Genomic DNA, 23,311 nt, shown 5'->3' with positions numbered 1-23,311 from the left:
CCATGTGTGCCCACTGGAAGAAGTGAAGCGAAAGTGGTCTGTGTGGAACTAGTGAGAAAGTTGAGATATTTCACTAAAATACACATTTTCATTCTCCAAATAAATACCCCCGATTATCTTGTAACCTAGTGTCACCACCACCAGGCTTTTCCACGTGGAGGGGAAATGATGGTGTAGTGTGAGAGTCCAGCTGTACAACGTTCAACCACAAGCTGAACCTGTTTGTGCTACACAGTCGCTGTCTCTTTAAAACCACTGCCTCCTGCAAACATCCAGGAAGTCCCTCCCTTTGCCTCTCCTAATTTTCTTCACAAGAAACGAAACTCAGAACTGTTGTGTATTTCTCTCTCAGTCTCTCTTCAGAGTAAACCAAAGTGTTGTGTGTTTTCTCTCAGTGTGAGTGTGGTTGTCAGTCAAATGGCAGAACAACAGCAGCAACAACAACAACAGGGATGTGAGCTGGACCAGGACCAGTTCTGCTGTTGTTCTGTCTGTCTGGACCTTCTAAAGGAACCAGTAACTTTACACTGTGGACACAGTTACTGTAGAAGCTGTATTGAGGGTTACTGGGACCAGTATGAGGAGACTGGAGTCTACAGCTGTCCCCAGTGCAGAGAGAGCTTCAGTCCCAGACCTGTTCTGAGGAAGAACACCTTGCTGGCTGAGGTGAGATGACCTTACAAGTTACAACCACACATTAAACTACATGTTCTGATACACAAAACTCCTTGTTGACTATGTTGATAGATGGTAGTTATACTATATGTTGGTTACTTACTACACATTATGTTATGTATGTTGATAATGTCCACAAATACTAAGAATACTATTTAGATTGCATGTTAGACCAGTGCTTCTCAAAGTGGGGTCTGGGGACCCTCAGGGGTCCATGAGAGGAGTCCAGGGGGACCCGAACAAAATGTGTTAATAGAGCACCACAGTCTGTTTAACCACTGTAACCCTATACATCAGCTACTTGAAAATTGACGATCTACAAGCTCACAATGCAATGATATGCAATATTTTAAAAACATTTTAACAACATAAATCTTGTATGGGTGGCCAACATTTGCCAAATACATATTAATTTGGGGTTCCTTGACATGGAAAAAGTTTGAGAACCACTGGTTTAAACAGATGCTAGGTTTGATGGTATCTTAGTTTCTTTACAGTCTACAGTACTTACATTATTGTGTCATTTTGTTGACTAGGGTAATTTACTCTGATCTTTGACTGTGTTAGTCACTGGTTAATCATTAAACTCTAGCGTCCCTATTGTTGCCATGTCATTCATTGTAGGCAAACATAATAGCAGATTCATAGGATTCTAGTGGTGAAGAGTGTCTGCTAAATGTTTACATTGTAAATGCAAAAGTTCAGAACCAGTTTTCAGATAATGTTACAATGATCTTACTAGATGAACTAATACCTGTCATTTCTCACTGTGTTTATCACCATGAACCTCACAATGACTGTGTTGTATTTGTCATCAGTGAGTGACCTCCCCTCCTCTTCTCTTTACTTCCAGGTTGTGATGAAGCTGAGCAGTGCAGGAGGTCAGCAGTCTTCTGTCTCTGCTGCTCTGCTGTACGCCGGTCCAGCAGACGTGGCCTGTGATTTCTGCACCGGAGCCAGACGTCACAAAGCTCTCATGTCTTGTCTGGCGTGTCTGGCCTCTTGCTGTGAGACTCACCTCCAGCCTCACTACAATGTTCCTACTTGGAAGAAGCAACAAACTAATCCCAGCCACCAACAAACTGCAGGAGAAGATGTGCTCCAGTCATGACAAGCTGATGGAGGTGTTCTGTCGCACAGACCGCCAGTGTATCTGCTATCTGTGCACCATGGATGAACATAAGGGCCATGACACGGTGTCAGCTGCTGCAGAGAAGACAGAGAAACAGGTTGGACCACCATCACTTGAAGACAAATCATAAGATAGAGCATGTTTTAAAGATAGAAGCTAAATAACCATGTCAGAGACATTAAAAGCACAAACCAGGGTGTTGTACAATAAAAAGTATTAAAGGATGAAGTACACCCAATGAACCCAATGAAAATAAAACATTGATCATTTTGATAACTTTTCATGAATCATATTTCACCATTAAGAAGGGGCAAGATGCAGGGGCTTAATATTGATATCTCATCCCTGCAAAGGTGTATTTTGGAGAGGTTACACAGTTGATACCCATTTAGACCTGAGGCCGATTCTATGAATGCCTTATAAATCCTGACCTAAGTTTTCTGAAAAACTATTTTTTTTAATTAAAAAAATAAATAATAATATTGCTATTTAATGTATATAGCAACAACCACACACAGAGGTGTTCGCAGCTGAAAGGTATAACGTATAGGTGTTCCAGGTCTAAATGGGTTAAGAGGATTTGTGGATCCAAACTAAACTGTCTCCAATTTAACTTGTTTTTACCCTGTATCCTGTATGAGTTCTCTTTCTCTCCTGATTGGATAGAATTGGTATCCTGACTTGAAAATGTGCTTTGTTTTCAAGCCAAACTGTCTCTTCCTGTTTCTTGCAGAAACAGCTGGTGACAATTCAGGAGGAAGTCCAGCAGAAGATCCAGGAGAAAAAGAAGGAGCTGAAAGACCTGAGACAGGTCCTGGAGGCCCTGAACGTGAGCTGATATTATGATAATAGTTCTTGTTCTTGTGTTTACTGTGATGCTGTATGGATGAGACAGTGCCTTGTGTCATCAGAAGCACTAAAGCAGTGGTTCTTAAACCAATTAATATGTATTTGGCTGCAGACCCCCATTTGAAAATATTTTATGCCAGCAACCCACGTATAAGATTAGTGTTGTTAAAATGTTTCAAAATTATTCATTATTTTTCACATTCTCTCATGAATATTAGAAAATAGCAGATCTACAAACTCAGAACGCGCCGCGATGCATTTGCCATGTGTTGGGAACTTGTAGAACGGCTATTTTCAAATACTGTAGCTGATTTCCTGAGGCCGATTCTAAAAATGTCTTTCTGAAAAACGTATATTGCTATATCAGTGGTGCTCAAACCCTTTCATGTCAAGGATAACACAAAAAGTGTGTGTGCGTGTGTGTGTGCGTGTGCGTGTGCGTGTGCGTGTGCGTGTGCGTGCGCGTGCGTGTGCGCGCGCGCGTGTGTGTGTGTGTGTGTGTGTGTGTGTGTGTGTGTGTGTGTGAAGCAGAGCTCTGCAGAAGCAGCAGTGGAGGCCAGTGACAGGATCTTCAGTGAGATGATGGTCTCCATTGAGAGAAGACGCAGTGAGCTTAAAGAACTGATCAGAGATCAGCAGCAGACTGCAGTGGCTCAGACTGAGGCTCTCCTGAGGCAGCTGGAGGACCACATGGAGCAGCTGGAGAGGAGACATGCTGACCTGGAGGAGCTGTCCAACACTGATGACATCATCACTTTCATTCAGGTTCCACACATGGCATTTTACTGTTTGGTTTTGACTCATTTAGGAGAAATCAGCTTCATATTTCATCTCATTCCATCATATCATATTATATTACATTCCATTACATCATAGTATATTACATGACATGGCATAACATGACATTATTAATGTTGGTAGTTACTAATACTAATATAGTTCTAGTATACAGTAGTTGTCCAGACCACAATAACAATGTCAGAATTAGGCCTGTCACAATTATTTGAGATAATAACTATTTCAATTTCCCCAAAATAGCAGACCTAAATACTATTAACAAAAAAACAAAATAGGCTATTGGAGAGCCTTTTATAGGGACACATGATCTGATGCAGGACAATGTCACTATGACTGAAAGAGACAAGATAGGTCTGTTCCAAACCATATACTCTGTTGCCACACTCGTTCGTTCATTCGCCCCATAAATCACAATGGAAGCTTGTGAGCTTATTTCCACTATTTCTAAAATATACAGTATACATTATGAAATATCTGCCCTGTGCAATTTGTGTTCGTAGATTGGAACATAAATGTAATATCTATTGATTTGCCAAAAACACAATCACATTGTTAATCGCTAGTTTTAGTTAACTGGTTGAACAACAAGGACATCAGCTCAACTCCATAATTGTGATCAATGTACTAATCTAATGATCTCTTGGTTTAATGTTCTTCCATCCCTGTCTGTACTGGTTTACTTGTCTCTCTCCAGAGTTTCCAGTCTCTCTCCAGTTCCAGTGGATTTCCAGTCTCACCCAGTGTGGTCATCTGTCCTCTGAGGTCCTTCACAGATGTGATTGATGTGGTGTCTGGTCTGAGAGACCAACTAGACAACATCCTGAAGACAACTTGGCCAGAGATATCGAGGAGAGGTGAGATTTAAATGTGTTTCTTGTTTTTCTAACCAGCCATCATAGTAAACATGGATTGATGGCGAACGCGGAAGGAGGCGAAGCCGCGCCTCCGCCCAAGTGGAGCATACTATGAAACTCTGCTCGGCTTGTGTGTGTGTGTCTCTGTGTGCAATACTGTGCGTGCACTGCCTGTGTGCAGCCACAGAGTGCGCCAGAGTGCAGCTACAGTCAAAACACACACACGTCCTTAAATACACAATATTTTGGAGCTGCGTTCGCTTCCAGCGTTCGCGCGTCTTACTTGTGAAGTCAGAAGGCAACTGGAGATATTTGAACTGGAGCAGACTGATGGTACACAGGTTGGCTGTCTGTCAGATTGAACAGTAACATTGAAGAATTTAAGCAAGACTATTCCTCAAAGGAAAGATTAGGGTTAGATTTAAATGTCTTTATTGTGTTTTAACCGGCCCCTATACTGTACAATACATTTCTAAGTGTTGAAACAGTTTGTACAGGTGGAAGTATGTCTGGGAAGGCTACTAAAGCCTGTAGTATGGGGGGCAGTAAATTAGTGAGACCTGCGTTTCATGTCACCCGCTACAGTATATAAATGCACCATTTACCATTTTTTATTATTATATTTTTATGCTCAATAAATTATCTTGAGGAGTTCTCTCTCCTGATTGGATGAAATTTGTAACCCACCTGAAAATGTATTATAAATGTAAAATGAGAGACGGGGAGACAGCTGTCACTGAACAAACACTATATAATAGCAATGATGCTATAATAGCTTGAACTTTTTGACAAAACCCTTGGAACTTCAGTTGAATCCATTCTTCAGTATGATGTCTATGCTATACTGTATATGTGACTGCCTTTAAGAGAGCTACGTTACGACACTGCCGTAAAGCAGGTCTGTTGTCTTTTACGTCAGTCGTATGTTGTGACCTCCTGTAGGCTCACGCTGTATGTTTTACATGCCTGAAGTCAGCAGTAAAGTCTATTGGATTTGACCCTTTGTGTGGACATAGAAATCCTTTACAATGTCATGATGACCTTTACTGTTTTCTTGTGTCTCCAGTTGATGTTTTACATCCAGCGGAGCCTCAGACCAGAAAGGACTTTTTACAATGTGAGTCCATGTTGATGCAGGTTCTGAACGTTGAAGTTTCATTCTGATATGTTGTTATTTAAAGCTCTAATGAGTTTGATCTGAGAGACTAACTCTAAACACAATAAGGTTCATGAGGTTTGATTTTTCTTTTGTCGTGTGTTCTCACAGATTCCTCTCCTCTGTCTCTGGACATGAACACAATAAACACAAAGCTCTCCCTGTCAGAGGAGAAGAGGAAGGTGACTGCAACACGCCAACAACAACCTTACCCTTATCATGCAGAGAGATTTACTAATTACTGTCAGGTGTTGTGTACAAAGGGTCTGTCTGAACGTTGTTACTGGGAAGTAGAGTGGAGTGGTTATGGGGTTCGTATAGCAGTCTGTTATAAAGACATCAGCAGACAAAACATCTTTGGAGACAATGATAAATCCTGGTGTTTACAGTGCTATGATAAAAACTACAGTTTCAAACACAACAGTGTTGAGACTAAAGTGTCAGGGCCTCTCTCCTCCAGAGTGGGGGTGTACCTGGACCACAAGGCAGGTACTCTGTCCTTCTACAGTGTTTCTGACACAATGACCCTCCTACACACAGTTCAAACCACGTTCAAACAACCTCTCTATCCAGGGATTTTTTTTGGGAGCTATGGAGATACAGCAGAGCTGTGTAAGACATGGTAGACATGTTAAGAATACTGATGATGATATTCAGGTGAAAACTTTGTTTTCTTCATTTGATTATAGCTTTTCTCTTCTAGATAAAGCTTGTGTAAGAATGATGTGTACAGTATACTACACCATCATGATCAATACATCCATTGTGTTCCGCTCATTGCATTTCTTTAATAAGCCTGCTGCAGACAATCATTATACAGTATGCCCTGTTATCTTGTTGATATTACTACAGAGCCCTCTGTCAGTCTGTGTAGATTGGTTATACTGAATGTAGTGGTTCTCAAACTGTTGGTCTGGACCCCCAGGAGGTCCCCAAATGATGATATTTTGCTTAATGTGCAACATTGTTTTCTCACTCAACAGTAAACAACATACAGTATGTATAGTGTATATAGGGTATCTGCACATTTCTAAAGTGACAATTTATGGACTTTTAAGACCTATTGAATACCTCTAAAAAATAATAATAAAACATGGCATTACTGCGTCAAAAGTAATCAACAAACTATACTATAAAAACTGGTCAAACATTGGCCAAATATTACCTGACTTAGAGACAGAAAATGTGAAAATAGCCAATCTACAAGCTCACAACACCTTGCAACGTGAGGCTTTGTGAGCTTGTAGATCTGCTATTTTCACAATATTAATGGAGTTACACTAAATGTAATGCTTCCACTCCTGCAATTCCAAGTGTTTGTCAGGGTGGGTGGTCCCCTGTTCAAATATGATTCTTTTTAGGGGTCCCCAGTTCAAATATTATTTTGGGGGGTCCCCAGTTAAATTATGATTTTTGGGGGGTCCCCAGTTCAAATAGGATTATTCTGGGAGGTCGCGGCCTGAAAAGTTTGAGAACCACTGGTGTAATGTCTTACTCCTCAATGTGTCAATATAGGGTATTGTTTGTCAACGGTTATTCGTTATTCGATTTAATCATTTATAAAAATATGTGTGTAAAAGTCAAACTTGTGTCTATGCTACATTGTTCCCTGCACAATGATAATAATTAAATATTTCCACACAGATTCATAATGAATGACATCATTGACATATCATGGGTTAATGACTCATTAACTTTGGATTACAACTGGACTTTGTATCATTTATTACTTATTTTTCCGTTGCACAATGATGAATGAACTGTCTCTTTTCTTCAGTCAGTTTATTAGAACTTCTTCAGCAAAATAGAACAACAGTTTTCAAGTTCACATCATGTACATGTACTCAGAATGTGACATTATGTATGCGATTTAGACTAATGATTATATTTCAAAAACTGATTCCCTGGGAAATACATATTTCAAAATTATGGCAGACGCATCATGCTTGTTAAATAAATATTGTGCAAAGTACAACAATTACATTAACAGTATCAACTATGCTATGGGCTACAACACTTAATAGGATGAAATGCAACTCAGAAGCAAATTTGAGCAAAATCCAGTTTGCTTCCAATGACAAGTGTAGTGGGGCCAGTTGCACCACCTCATACTAAGTTCAAACTTAGCCTAGTTATGGCTTAAATGGCTTTTTAAAAAGCCATTTAACCCATAGCCGGGAAAGTATCTGTGTCATTTTAGATTTCTTTGGCTATTCAAAAATAGCAGATATACAAGCTCATAGCGCGGCACCGAGTGCCGCGCTATGAGCTTGTATATCTGCTATTTTTGAATAGCCAAAGAAATCTAAAATGACAGATAAGCGTCCCTGGATTGAATGGGTTAAGCTATAACTAGGCTAAGTTTGAACTGACCCCACTAGGTTACATGTTCATGTGTGGCCATGAGATCATGTGTCCCCCGACAGTTAAAGCTGTTAAACCAGTTAAGGTCCAGTCGACTGTCCAGGTCGAATACTGAATGGAATTCATTCATCCTTCAATTTGACAATGCTGCTGGCATTTCTCTCACTTAATCTGTAGGAACATAATCTTGTTTCCTGAAATAACACACAAGACACAATGAATCATTCCATCAACACTTCATCAGGTGCAACTCCAGCTGAAGTAAGGGGACAAAAAAAGCAGAAAAAAGTAGATGACAAGCAATGACAAAGCAGCAATAAGGCATCACTGAATTGGCCACCAGATGTCACCCTTGTATAATTTTCAGGTTTCCCCTTTATTATGAGTTCACCTGTCTTGTCTTGTCTTGTCTTGTCTTGTCTTGTCTTGTCTTGCCATGACATGACATATTTGTAATCCTAGAGAGTATTAAGAGTGTTTCACTCTAATATATGTGCTCACTGGAGAGAATGTGGATCTAGTGGAAAAAGTCGAGATATTGTACTAAAATACACATTTTCTGCCATACTCTAACCCAAATAAATACCCCCTATTATTATCTTGTAACCTCGTGTCACCCCCACCAGGCTTTTCCACATGGAGGGGAAATGATGGTGTAGTGTGAGAGTCCAGCTGTACAACGTTCAACCACAAGCTGAACCTGTTTGTGCTTCACATCCACTGTCTCTTTAAAACCACTGCCTCCTGCAAACATACAGGAAGTCCCTCCCTTTGACTCTCCTACTTTTCTTCACAAGAAACGAAACTCAGAGCTGTTGTTTTCTCTCTCAGTCTCTCTTCAGAGTTAACCAAAGTGTTGTGTGTTTTCTCTCAGTGTGAGTGTGGTTGTCAGTCAAATGGCAGAACAACAGCAGCAACAGACATGTGAGCTGGACCAGGACCAGTTCTGCTGTCCTGTCTGTCTGGACCTTCTAAAGGAACCAGTGGGTCTACCGTGTGGACACAGTTACTGTAGAAGCTGTATTGAGGGTTACTGGGACCAGTATGAGGAGACTGGAGTCTACAGCTGTCCCCAGTGCAGAGAGAGCTTCAGTCCCAGACCTGTTCTGAGGAAGAACACCTTGCTGGCTGAGGTGAGATGACCTACAAGTTACAACCACACATTAAACTACATGTTCTGATACACAAAACTCCTTGTTGACTATTGTGATAGATGGTAGTTATACTATATGTTGGTTACTTACTACACATTATGTTATGTATGTTTATAATGTCCACATATACTAAGAATACTATTTAGATAGCATGTTAGACCAGTGGTTCTCAAAGTGGGGTCTGGGGACCCCCAGGGGTCCATGAGAGGAGTCCAGGGGGACCCGAACAAAATGTGTTAATAGAGCATCACAGTCTGTTTAACCACTGTAATCTCACAATACAATGATATGCAATATTTTAAAAAAACATTTAAACAACATAAATCTTGTATGTGGGTCCCTATCACAAAATATTTTCATATGGGGGTCCGTGGCCAACTACATATTAATGTGGGGGTCCTTGATATGAAAAGGTTTGAGAACCACTGGTTTAAACAGATACTAGGTTTGATATTATCTTAGTTTATTTGCAGTCTACTTACCTTATGCTGTCATTTTGTTGACTAGGGTAATTTACTCTGATCTTTGATCTTATGTTTGTAGGCAAACATAATAGCAGATACACAGGGTTCTAGTGGTTAAGAGTGTCTGCTAAACGCTTAAATTGTACATTTTTAACAACATAAAGCAATCAACTTTATGTAATACAAAGGTTCAGAACCACAGTGTTCAGATAATGTTACAATGCTCTTACTAGATGAAGTAATACCTGTAATGTCTCACTGTGTTTATCACCATGAACCTCACAATGACTGTGTTGTATTTGTCATCAGTGAGTGACCTCCCCTCCTCTTCTCTTTACTTCCAGGTTGTGATGAAGCTGAGCAGTACAGGAGGTCAGCAGTCTTCTGTATCTGCTGCTCTGCTGTACAAGGGTCCAGCAGACGTGGCCTGTGATTTCTGCACCGGAGCCAGACGTCACAAAGCTCTCATGTCTTGTCTGGCGTGTCTGGCCTCTTACTGTGAGACTCACCTCCAGCCTCACTACAATGTTCCTACTTGGAAGAAGCACAAACTAATCCCAGCCACCAACAAACTGCAGGAGAAGATGTGCTCCAGTCATGACAAGCTGATGGAGGTGTTCTGTCGCACAGACCGCCAGTGTATCTGCTATCAGTGCCTCATGGATGAACATAAGGGCCATGACACGGTGTCAGCTGCTGCAGAGAAGGCAGAGAAACAGGTAGGACCACCATCACTTGAAGACAAATCATGAGAGAGATCATATTTTAAAGACAGAGGCAGAACTAGATGACCATGTCAGAGACATTCAAATCAGGGTGTTTTACTTTACTTTTCAAGATCTTTGTATTAGTTTTTAGTACAAGGCCCAGGGGCAAGCATACTGCACATACAAATCTTTTCATATCGTATCACAAAAAGACAAACAAAATGTATATACTACATACCCCTATCCCACCCTCCCCCAATTTCAATCCCCAGGACAGTTGTAGGCACAATCGTAAGAGAAAATTAGAAATAAAAGGAAAAACAAAAGGCACGAAAATTAATCAGAGCAGATAGAATAGGAAAAAAAGCAGATGTATAAATTAAAATAAAAACATTTTAGGTTTGCTGTGTGCTGCAGTCGCAACAGGCATACCCCACACTATGCAGCCTGAGTGTTGTGGTAAAAAGTCATGAACGGACCCCAGGTCTTATAGAATTTTTTCTCTGAGCCGGCTATTGAGAATCGCAACATCTCCAATTTAAGGCAAGACATTATATCGCGAAGCCACTGAGTGAGCACGGGCGGGGCAGCATCCTTCCATCGGAGCAGAACAGCACGTCTGGCGAGCAACAGGGCAAAGTCCACCATACGGCACTCGTGTCAATGGGAAATCCTCCCCTCCAACAGTGCCAAACAGCGCAATTAGGGGGTCTGGGTCTAGAGTTCGCCGTAAAATAGTAGATAGGGTATAGAAGACACCCTCCCAAAATGGTTGTAATTGCGCACACATCCAGTATTGGTGCATGAGGGTTGCGTCAGTATTCTTGCACTTGTCGCAGGTGGGGGTTATGTCAGGGTATATACTTGCAAGTTTGACCTTAGACATGTGAGCTCTGTGAACTATTTTAAACTGAATTATACAACAGGTAGTTCCGACCAAGCAATCTGATTGGTTGAAAAGATATCTAGCCGTGCTTCAAACCAGCATGATAGCACAGGCCTAATCACATTAATAAATCACGTTATCGTACGAAGGTATCGCACGGCGAAAATAGCCGATCTACAAGTTCACAACGCGTCGCCATCGCAACGCGTTGTCAGCTTGTAGATCAGTTATTTTGGCCACGTGACACGGTCGTACGACGGAGCATATAGCCTACTGGAATCAGCTGTGTTGATGAGACGGTGCCTCAGAGCGCTGCTACAGGGACTATTTAATGTCTCAGTCAAATAAACTCTTCTCTTTACAGGGAAACGGTTAATAGCGAAACATTTTTATTATGAATTGCCCCACAATATGAATACATTTGGATGTGTTTTGTTGGTAACTGTTGTATAATCGCAATATTACACGAGAGGGTGTGCTTTACCAACATTATTGGCACTTCAGTGATGCTTGCGGAACTCGGCTCCGCCTCGTTCCTGACCGCATCACTGGCGTGCCAATAATGACGGTAAAGCACACCCTCTCGTGTAATATTGCTTAATTAAACAATGCCTTGCACAGAGTGAGGACTTATGTAAAATAGAATCCCAATTTTCAGCGGACAACGTGATCCCCAAATCATGTTCCCAGTCAGCTTTTATCTTGATGTCTTCAGGCGGGGACCATCGACCTTATGATCGATGGTCCCCGCCTGAAGACATCAAATTTTCCTGGCCAAGGCTACATTCACCAAACGTGAATGGAGGAGAAGCATCGTTAGATGTAATTATAATCATCATGGGCGCAGGCCTCAAATTGGAGATTATGTCATATAGTGTTAATATAGCGCCTTTGGCCATCGGGTCAAAAAGGAGGAATTGATCGATAGGATTAATATTGGGCTCTTCGGGGAAAAGAGGTACGGGTGTTTTACAATGGAAAGTATAAAGTACACTCCTTTTGGACCCAATGAAAAACGGCGATTGATAACATTTCAAAAATGATTTCATGTACATTAATCTTGCACTTGCAAAAGTGTGTTTCACTTGAATTTCACTTGTTTTTACCCTTTTACCCCTGTTTTTACCCTGTATCCTGTATGAGTTCTCTCTCTCTCTCTCTCTCTCTCCTGATTGGATAGAATTGGTATCCTGACTTGAAAATGTGCTTTGTTTACAAGCCAAACTGTCTCTTCCTGTTTCTTGCAGAAACAGCTGGTGACAATTCAGGAGGAAGTCCAGCAGAAGATCCAGGAGAAAAAGAAGGAGCTGAAAGACCTGAGACAGGTCCTGGAGGCCCTGAACGTGAGCTGATATTATGATAATAGTTCTTGTTCTTGTGTTTACTGTGGAAAGATGGTGATGCTACGTATAATATGGATGAGACAGAGCCTTGTGTCATCAGAAGCACTAAAGCAGTGGTTCTTAAACCAAATATTATGTATTTGGCTGCAGACCCCCATTTGAACATATTTTATGCCAGCAACCCACGTATAAGATTAGTGTTGTTAAAATGTTTCAAAAGTATTCATTATTTTTCACATTCTATCACAAATTTTAGAAAATTGCAGGTCTACAAACGCGCTGCGATGCATTCGCCATGTGTTGGGAACTTGTAGAACGGCTATTTTCAAATACTGTAGCTGATGTCCTGAGGGCGATTCTAAAAATGTCTTTCTGAAAAACGTGTGTGTGTGTGTGTGTGTGTGTGTGTGTGTGTGTGTGTGTGTGTGTGTGTGTGTGTGTGTGTGTGTGTGTGTGTGTGTGTGTGTGTGTGTGTGTGTGTGTGTGTGTGTGTGTGTGTGTGTGTGTGTGTGTGTGTGTGAAGCAGAGCTCTGCAGAAGCAGCAGTGGAGGCCAGTGACAGGATCTTCAGTGAGATGATGGTCTCCATTGAGAGAAGACGCAGTGAGCTTAAAGAACTGATCAGAGATCAGCAGCAGACTGCAGTGGCTCAGACTGAGGCTCTCCTGAGGCAGCTGGAGGACCACATGGAGCAGCTGGAGAGGAGACATGCTGACCTGGAGGAGCTGTCCAACACTGATGACATCATCACTTTCATTCAGGTTCCACACATGACATTTTACTGTTTGGTTTTGACTCATTTAGGAGAAATCTTCTTTTTATTCCACTCGATTACATTACATTACATTACATTAAATTATGTCTTGGCATAATTTGTGCTGGTAGTTACTAATATAGTTCTAGTATACAGTAGTTGTACAGACCACAATAACATTGTCAGAATTAGGCACAATTATTACATAATGGCCTAATCACAATTATTTGAGACTAGACCATACCCGGTGAAGGGCGCAGGCGAAAGTAGTTGCAAAGTTGGGCTTAATGCACGTCCTGTCGCGCGGTTTCTCCCCCGCGCGCGCCCCGTCGTGGCGCCCCCCTATTTTGGGGTACCAAAAGCGTGGGACAAAAAATTCCAAAAGTGAAAAAGAAAAAAGAAAAAAAATTAACATTTCTTTTTTATTTTCCTGGGTGTCCCCGGACCCCCTGGGGGCCTGCGCACCCCTGTGGAACATGGCGGACCCCTTCGGCTGTTTTTTTTAATATTATAGGAGGGTGTTGTGATGTATTTCATATAAATGTAATTTCAGTAATGCATTGAAGCTGGTATTGAGGCGGTACTAAAAGAGGCGGTACTAAAAGAGTATTTGTAGTAGTAGTTAAGTAAGTATTGTTACTCAATGTATTTACTTGAAAGTGTTTTTAATGACTTTATTAGCTGTAAAGTTTTTTTTACAGATTTTTAAGTATTTGTACTGTTTTTATCAACTTTTAGGTATTTGTAGTGTTTTTATCAACTTTTAGGTATTTGTAGTGTTTTCATCAATCTTTAAGTATTTTTACTCTTTTTTTCAACTTTTCAGTACTTTTAAGTATTTTTACTCATGTTGAGTACTCTGAAGTATTTTTACTCAAGGTATTTGAGTATTCTCTCCGTCCCTCTCTCTCTCTCTCTCCCCATCTCCCTATTTTCACAACGCATCGCGAGGCGTTGTGAGCCTGTAGATCAGCTATTTTCAGTTTGTTGCAACCTTTATTGTGAAGGAACGACTGGAAGTGCTAAGCTATTCAGTCGGACTGTGACATAACACTCTGAGATGCTACCTCGTGACATTGTATCACAGAAATCCACAAAAGTCACCAAAATAACACTGTTCAACGGGCTAATTAGTTAGCATTGATGACATTGACCACACTAACGTTCATACAGGTTGTTGATAAGATGTTTGACGTAGCCGTTTGAGTGACGACAGCAGCGTTGGTTAACATTAGCGTGGCGCATGCTAATTGCTAACGCTACCCAGTTGCAAATTTGGGGTTAATGCACGTCCTGTCGCGCGGTTTCTCCCCCCCCCCCCCCCCGGCCCGCGGTCACCCCTCTCCACGGGCATGTGTGTATCCTACTATAATTCTAGTAACCTGACGGTGGACGTGTGGCTTTGCGAGTTGTTTTGAGCTTGTAGATCAGCTGTTTTGTAAAGATGTGTATATTGTGTGTATCGCGACGCATTGAGAGCGTGTAGATCGGCTATTTTCAATTGATTGCAACCTTTATTGTGAAGGAACGACCGGAAGTGCTAAGCTATTCAATTGCGTGTGACATAACACTGTGAGTCGTGACATTGTGTCACAGAAACCCACCAAAGTCCCCAAAATAACACTGTTCAACGGGCTAATTAGTTAGCATTGATGACATTGACCACACTAACGTTCATACAGGTTGTTGATAAGATGTTTAACGTAGCCGTTTGAGTGACGACAGCTGCGTTTAAACATTAACGTTAGCCGCATGCTAACGCTACCCGTGGCTTAGCTCCACACTGACGGCCCATTATAGGCAGCTGTTGGCTTAAACCCAACTAACGGCAACACAGTATTGGACATAAGCATTCACATACATGCTTTAGACAGGATTAGCAACAACCGGTAGTTTGTTTACATGGCGCAGGACGTCGCGGGTGGCAGCGCGCCGACATCCGTCGGGCGGCGCGGCGATGTTGGGGTAAAGGCCCCACTCCCAGGCGAGGCTTATGCTTGCGCTAGGCCGCGACTTCCGCGGGGCCGCTGCCTCGTCTCCTTCGTGTCTTGTGACATTTGTAATGGACAGAAATGTAAGTTGGGCTTGTTTGTGTGAGAATATTACCACATTGGTTCGAAATGTGTGCTTATTTCAGCATTTAGGAGGTAACTGTGCGTGAGCTGTGTGAAGCGAGCGAGCTGCTGATTTCAATGGCGGCCGCGGCGCCGGGGCCGTCTGGTGTGTTTGCTTTCCACAGAAAGAATTGTAGACAGTCAGAGAGTGGGCGGGGTCTCGGTGTTGCCATGTCGGCGTACTGTAAGCGCTGTAGGGCCAATGTTGGTGGTATAGGGTTCGTTTGGTTTGGCCTCGTTTTCATAGACCTCGTTGCTTGTTTCTCTCGCGAAACCTGGCACAACGACGCATGCGCAGTTTGATCGGAGACCCAGGACCCCATCCACCCACCGTCAGGTTACTAGAATTATAGTAGGACTAGACCATACCCGGTGAAGGGCGCAGACGAAAGTCGTCGTGGGGTTAATGCACGTCCTGTCGCGCGGTTTCTCCCCCGCGCGCGTCCCGTCGTGCCCCCCCCCCCCCCCCCCCGGTCGCTCCCGTCGCGGCAAGAGCCATATGAAATCCGTTTTATTTTTTTCCCAAATTCTGTTTTTTCCATTTTAATATTTCTGAATTCTGTATTTTGCTTTTTATGCTCATTTTTACCATAAAAAAAGTGTCTGGTAAGTGGAAATGAATAAATGTTCAAGATATAACAGTCCATACATGTCTCTGAAAGAAATCTACACAATTCCAAATCTTTAATATTTGCAAATTATATGCAAACATAGAACAGTATATAAGTACATTAAATAGCACCAATATAGGCTTGCTATTTTAATATAGCAAAATATAAATATAAAAACGGATATATAAATACTATGTTGTTATAGTTCTATATATATATATATATATATATATATATATATATATATACAAATTTGCTATATAAAATAGCAAAATAGGCTTGCTATTTTCTGTTGCCCTGCAGCAGGCTTGAGTATATTTTTTGATGGCATTTTACACCACTAACAACATTAATCAGAGAATCACACGTCTTTGTCACAACTCGTGTTTTGTCTTTTTGTAGTTTTATTTTTAACCAACACAGTACAAAGTACTGGACACACAGATGACACACAGGTCATAGATGACACAGGTCATAAACCTGGAAATACAGGAAAATAAACATTGTATTACCATATATTCATAGCATATATGATTCACAATTAAACAGCAGGTAATGTAGCACAGTCTATCACAGTAGAACCGAAATAGCAGAAAATGACTACAATACCCATGAGGCATTCTGAACCATGAGCCAACGCGTCGCCCAAGCTACCATTAAGTTACAGTGTCCAAGTTACAATACACAAAATACACCAAAATAATACTTTTCAATGGACTACTTGGGTAGCACTGATAATATTAACCACAGCTAAGGTTCATAAAGTTTGTTGATGAAATGTTTACATTGTTGATTAAGTCACGATGACGACGTTAGCATTAGCGTTAGCCGCATGCTAGCGCCAAACGTCCGTTAGCTTAGCATCACGCTAACGGCTCATATTAAGTTGGTTTGGCTAATAAACATTAATCCCAACTAACGCCAACACAGTATTGGACATAAGCATTCACATACATGCTTTAGACAGTATTAGCAACAACCGGTAGTTTGTTTACATGGCGCGGGACGTCGCGGGTGGCAGCGCGCCGACATCCGTCGGGCGGCGCGGCGATGTTGGGGTAAAGGCCCCACTCCCAGGCGAGGCTTATGCTTGCGCTAGGCCGCGACTTCCGCGGGGCCGCTGCCTCGTCTCCTTCGTGTCTTGTGACATTTGTAATGGACAGAAATGTAAGTTGGGCTTGTTTGTGTGAGAATATTACCACATTGGTTCGAAATGTGTGCTTATTTCAGCATTTAGGAGGTAACTGTGCGTGAGCTGTGTGAAGCGAGCGAGCTGCTGATTTCAATGGCGGCCGCGCCGCGGGTCCGTCTGGTGTGTTTATTTTCCACAGAAAGAATTGTGCCGAGAGTGGGCGGGGTCTCGGTGTTGCCATGTCGGCGTACTGTAAGCGCTGTAGGGCCGATGTTGGTGGTATAGGGTTCGTTTGGTTTGGCCTCGTTTTCATAGACCTCGTTGCTTGTTTCTCTCGCGAAACCTGGCAACACGACGCATGCGCAGTTTGATCGGAGACCCAGGACCCCATCCACCCACCGTCAGGTTACTAGAATTATAGTAGGATAATCACAATTATTTTCTACAAGTGTCATAATTGTAAACATTTTCAAAAAATAGAAGATCTACAAGATCAGCTTCTGAGCTTGTAGATTGGCTTCTTCCACTGTTTTGTAAAATATTTTGAAAGTATAACATTATTCAATATATGCCCTGTACAATTCGTGTTCGTAGTGTGTGCTGGTTGAACAACAAGGACATCAGCTCAACTCCACCAATTGTGATCAATATTCTAATCTATCTCTGTCTATACTGGTTTACTTGTCTCTCTCCAGAGTTTCCAGTCTCTCTCCAGTTCCAGTGGATCTCCAGTCTCACCCAGTGTGGTCATCTGTCCTGTGAGGTCCTTCACAGATGTGATTGATGTGGTGTCTGGTCTGAGAGACCAACTAGACAACATCCTGAAGACAACTTGGCCAGAGATATCAAAGAGAGGTGAGATTTAAATGTGTTTCTTGTTTTTCTAACCAGCCATCATAGTAAACATGGATTGATGAAGTCAGAAGGCAACTGGAGATATTTGAACTGGAGCAGACTGATGGTACACAGGTTGGCTGTCTGTCAGATTGAACAGAAACATTGAAGAATTTAAGGAAGAATATTCCTCAAAGGAAAGATTAGGGTTAGATTGAAATGTCTTTATTGTGTTTTAACCGGTCCCTACTGTACAATACATTTCTAAGTGTTGAAACAGTTTGTACAGGTGTAAGTATGTCTGGGAAGGCTACTAAAGCCTGTAGTATGGGGGGCAATACATTAGTGTGACCTGTGTTTCATGTCACCCGCTACAGTATATAAATGCACCATTTACCATTTTTTTAAATTATTATTATCATTACTATTATATTTTTGTTCTCTATAAATATAATAGAATCAGGAGTTCTCTCTCCTGATTGGATGAAATGTGAAACCCACCTGAAAATGTATTTTCTAGCTGTTTTACTGAAGAGCTGGAGAGACAGCTGTTACTGAACAAACACTATATAATAGCAATGATTACTATCAAGCTATAATAGCTTGAACTTTTTGACAAAACCCTTGGAACTTCAGTTGAATCCATTCTTCAGTATGATGTCTGTCATATATGCTATATATGTGACTGTGCCTTTAAGAGAGCTACGTTACGACACTGCCGTAAAGCAGGTCTGTTGTCTTTTACGTCAGTCGTATGTTGTGACCTCCTGTAGGCTCACGCTGTATCTACCTTACAATTGGGATCTACAGTCATGCGCCACGACGGTTGTCTGTGGCCAACACGACGGTTGTCTGTGGGCAACTTGCATCAGTGTTGCCACACTTGCGCGCCAGCAACAAGCAACCAGCTTCATCCAACAGCACCGCGCTGCGCACTGCGCATGCGTGGACGCACTTTCCCTAACCAATTACACGCCACTTCACGCTTACAACTCCTGGACATGGCAACCCCACCTACCACGCCCCCCATCCAAATACTGTCTGTCTGTCTGACTCTTTGAGAGGGTTGAACGCAGCGCGCGCCGTCTCGCTGGGCTGAGGGTGCTGCTTCTCAGTTTGCTTTCGTTTTCGGTTTGCGTCTGGAAACACTGTTGCTCTCGCTTTTGGTTTGCGTCTCCAAAACATCTACAGCCCACTTCACGAGAGCCTCGCGCCAGCGACTAGACGGAAGGGTCGCGTAGCGACCCGCACCTCTAGTGCTTTACATGCCTGAAGTCAGCAGTAAAGTCTATTGGATTTGAGCCTTTGTGTGGACATTGAAATCCTTTACAATGTCATGATGACCTTTACTGTTTTCTTGTGTCTCCAGTTGATGTTTTACATCCAGCGGAGCCTCAGACCAGAAAGGACTTTTTACAATGTGAGTCCATGTTGATGCAGGTTCTGAACGTTGAAGTTTCATTCTGATATGTTGTTATTTAAAGCTCTAATGAGTTTGATCTGAGAGACTAACTCTAAACACAATAAGGTTCATGAGGTTTGATTTTTCTTTTGTCGTGTGTTCTCACAGATTCCTCTCCTCTGTCTCTGGACATGAACACAATAAATACACAGCTCTCCCTGTCAGAGGAGAAGAGGAAGGTGACTGTAACACAACAACACCAACCTTACCCTGATCATGCAGAGAGATTTACTTACTGTCATGTGATGTGTACAGAGGGTCTGTCTGAACGTTGTTACTGGGAAGTAGAGTGGAGTGGTAGAGGGGTTTGTATAGCAGTCTGTTATAAAGACATCAGCAGACAAACAACCTACTTTGGAGACAATGATAAATCCTGGGGTTTACAGTGCATTGATAAAAACTACAGTTTCAGACACAACAATGTTCACACTAAAGTGTCAGGGCCTTTCTCCTCCAGAGTGGGGGTGTACCTGGACCACAAGGCAGGTACTCTGTCTTTCTACAGTGTTTCTTACACAATGACCCTCCTACACACAGTTCAAACCACGTTCACACAACCTCTCTATCCAGGGATAAGGGTTGCATGGGGATATGGAGATACAGCAGAGCTGTGTAAGACATGGTAGACATGTTAAGAATACTGATGATGATATTCAGTTGAAAACGAAAGCTTGTGTAAGAATGATGTGTACAGTATACTACACCATCATGATCAATCAATCCATTGTGTTCATCTCATTGCATTTCTTTAATAAGCCTGCTGCAGACAATCATTATACAGTATGCCCTGTTATCTTGTTGATATTACTACAGAGCCCTCTGTCAGTCTGTGTAGATTGGTTATACTAAATGTAGTGGTTCTCAAACTGTGGGTCTGGACCCCCAGGGTAAACAACATACAGTATGTATAGTGTATACAGGGTATCTGCACATTTCTAAAGTGACAATTTAAGGACGTTTAAGACCTATTGAATGCCTCTAAAAAAATAAGATAAAACATGGCATTACTGCATCAAAAGTAATCAACAAACTATACCATAAAAACTGGTCAAACATTGGCCAAATATTACCTGACTTAGAGACAGAAAATTTGAAAATAGCTGATCTACAAGCTCACAACCCCTTGCAACGCGAGGCTTTGTGAGCTTGTAGATCTGCTATTTTCACAATATTAATGGAGTTACACTAAATGTAATGCTTCAACTCCTGCAATTCCAAGTGCTTGTCAGGGTGGGTGGTCCTCTGTTCAAATATGATTATTTTCAGGGGTCCCCAGTTCAAATATTATTTTGGGGGGTCCCCAGTTCAAATATTATTTTGGGGGGTCCCCAGTTCAAATATTATTTTGGGGGGTCCCAAGTTCAAATAGGATTATTCTGGGAGGTCGAGGCCTGAAAAGTGTGAGAACCACTGGTGTAATGTCTTACTCCTCAATGTGTCAATAGGGTATTGTGTGTCAACGGTTATTCGATTTAATAATTTATAAAAATATGTGTGTAAAAGTCAAACTTGTGTCTATGCTACATTGTTCCCTGCACAATGATAATAATTAAATATTTCCACACATAGATTCATAATGAATTACATCATTGACATATCATGGGTTAGTGACTCATTAACTTTGGATTACAACTGGACTTTGTATCATTTATTACTTATTTTCCCGTTGCACAATGATGAATGAACTGTCTCTTTTCTTCAGTCAGTTTATTAGAACTTCTTCAGCAAAATAGAACAACAGTTTTCAAGTTCACATCACTTCCTCAATAGTACAATTAGAGACCAGTGGTGTAAACTAAGTACGTGTACTCAAGTACTGTACTTAAGTACAATTCTGAGGTATTTTTTACTTTACTGTAGTACTTCCCATTTTCAATACTGAACATTATTGGATAGAAATGTAAAAACAGCACGAGTACAGTCAAACACTTTGTCTAAAAGGATAACACCACAAAAGTCCTTGTGGTCTTGTTTCATTGGGGTTCTAGGTACTGGGGGCATTGACCCTTTGACTATCTTAAAACTACATCCCATCACTCAAATACCCCTTAATTGCCTCTGAGATGTAGTGGAGAATTAATAGTCACTAAGTCAGTCAATAGGCTTTTGTTTATCTTATCCAGTGGTTCTCAACCTGTTCAGGCCGTGACCCCCAAAAATAATCCTAATTGAACTGGTAACAGACTGTACAATGAAAGATTATAGGCCTTTAAATTGGTTAATTTAGCAAAGCGTTAAAACTGCACATACCAACACTACCAAAATACGGTAGCTGATCTGCAGTGAAGCTATTTTCGCTATTTTAAAATGTTTTTTAAAATAAAAATTAAGATAAGTCCTAAGACGCTGTGCAAAATAGGGAATATGTTTGATAAAGTGAATGATACAGACAGCACAGCTGTAAAAAAAAAAAAAAAAAAAGAGAGGGGCTTTCGCTGGCCTGGCGGTCCAGACGCATACCACATATGCTGGTAGTCCAGCTTGACAGCGTGTGGTGGGTTCGACTCGACGACCTTTGCTGTATATCACCCCCCCATCTCTCTCCCCCATTTCCTGTCAAAATACTATCCTATCAATAAAGGCAGAAAAAGGCCCAAAATATATCTTTCATTTCGAGTTTCAATTCAAAAATCCAATGTGTGGCCCTTTACTCACTTTATCAAAGTCAGTTTGGCCCCCTATAGAAAAATGTTTTTAGCGGTGCCAGCCGCTCTACATTTGACCGTGTCTGTGTGTCCGTCCGTCCGTATGTTATGTCCGTATGTTTGAGCACGGCAAACGCAGTGTGCAGCCACCAGGAGGCAGAGTTTAGTAAAACACATTTTTGGAATAAATTTACAGGGATTTAACATTGTTTCTCTAGTTCATATATAGCCCAATTAAATAAACTCATCAAAGGCACCGCTTCCTTCACACAGGGTGTGATTTTTTTTATGTCCAGTGAAGTCAAGACCTACAAAACCAAAACATCTGGGGGAAAAAAATGATTGTTTTTTCTAAAAACATCATTCAATCATAATATCTCAGAATGTGACATATTATACATGCACAGTAGACTAATGATTATATTTCAGAAACTGATTCCCTGGGAAATACATATTTCAAAATGATGGCAGACGCTTATCATGTTTATTAACCACTTAAACCCCATATGGGTAACCAGAGTCCCTCAGGGCTCAATACTAGTGTCTTTTCTGTTTTGGGTTATTGTGGGGAAAGCTTTCGCTGCTGCGACGCGTTGTGAGCTTGTCGATCGGCTATTTTCTGTGACCACAATACGGATGCTGGGGTTTTTAAGTGGTTAAAAATAATATTGAATATAGAAGTCCTAAGTACATTTGCTGTATCATTTTGTTTTGTTTATTTAGTCACAAGCTCTCTTTAATGCTTTTCATCAGTTTATGAAAATCACAGACAGACTTAAAGGGCCACTTCCCTGATTTTGAACCCAAATCCTGTTTTCATGAAGTCGAGGACAAAATGAAGATGATTTGGCAGTGCTTCTATGTTTTTATTTTGAATTTGGAATGTTTACTCTGTGACATCACAGGGTGAACCTCAGTTCCTCCTATAGACTACTTGGACGACAGTGTTTCCTGTAAACTGTAGTTCCAGTCGGAACTATACTAATATCAGCTGGAGTCCTGTGACTATATCTTCTCATGTATGTACGCTCCAAATAGTTCTGCTGTCCCTATTTTGGCCATTAAACAAAAATACGATTTATTTATTGCTATGTTTAACAAAATGTGTAAAAAAAAAATCACTACCTTTGGGCAACAGTGTCACACCACGAAGTAGGGCATTATTTATTTTAAGAAAAAAAATCATATAAAGTTGAAATATGGAGATAAAGGTTTTCTGCATAACAGCGACAATACAGTATTTTTGATAGTTTGAATGTGTGTCAAGTCAAGACTCAGAAAGGGAGCTTTGACTTAAGAAAAGAGAATCCTCTTCCTACTGGCTCAGGTATAGTCAGAACTGAACTACACCCCTGCTCTACTACTGCCCTGCTCCACA

At 41.4% G+C, this 23,311-nt stretch overlaps 3 protein-coding genes across 3 annotated transcripts; all 3 read left to right on the top strand.

The window, feature by feature from the left end:
* Positions 1-1,709: 1,709 nt before the first annotated feature.
* On the top strand, positions 1,710-3,653 carry LOC311034348 (E3 ubiquitin-protein ligase TRIM47-like; the record flags this gene model as incomplete). Its single annotated transcript, XM_084042228.1, has 3 exons — positions 1,710-1,904; positions 2,541-2,636; positions 3,188-3,653. The coding sequence occupies 3 exons, from the start codon at positions 1,710-1,712 to the stop codon at positions 3,530-3,532; spliced, it is 636 nt and encodes a 211-aa protein (XP_083898354.1). The 3' UTR covers positions 3,533-3,653.
* A 130-nt stretch (positions 3,654-3,783) lies between these two features.
* On the top strand, positions 3,784-7,057 carry LOC311035205 (stonustoxin subunit alpha-like; the record flags this gene model as incomplete). Its single annotated transcript, XM_084043283.1, has 4 exons — positions 3,784-3,840; positions 4,149-4,308; positions 5,375-5,425; positions 5,576-7,057. 4 exons carry the CDS (start codon positions 3,784-3,786, stop codon positions 6,088-6,090), a joined length of 783 nt encoding a protein of 260 aa, XP_083899409.1. The 3' UTR covers positions 6,091-7,057.
* A 1,580-nt stretch (positions 7,058-8,637) lies between these two features.
* LOC311035204 (E3 ubiquitin/ISG15 ligase TRIM25-like) lies at positions 8,638-20,162 on the top strand. The gene is made up of 7 exons (XM_084043282.1): positions 8,638-8,961; positions 9,791-10,165; positions 12,287-12,382; positions 12,909-13,241; positions 17,688-17,847; positions 19,196-19,246; positions 19,397-20,162. The coding sequence occupies exons 1-7, from the start codon at positions 8,725-8,727 to the stop codon at positions 19,912-19,914; spliced, it is 1,770 nt and encodes a 589-aa protein (XP_083899408.1). The 5' UTR covers positions 8,638-8,724; the 3' UTR covers positions 19,915-20,162.
* Positions 20,163-23,311: the final 3,149 nt, after the last annotated feature.

The sequence above is a fragment of the Gymnoscopelus microlampas genome (genome assembly GCF_963454915.1).
Source record: "Gymnoscopelus microlampas genome assembly, chromosome: 19".
NCBI lineage: Eukaryota > Metazoa > Chordata > Actinopteri > Myctophiformes > Myctophidae > Gymnoscopelus > Gymnoscopelus microlampas.
Note: the sequence above shows the minus strand (reverse complement) of the source record. Positions and strands in the feature narration are given on the sequence as shown.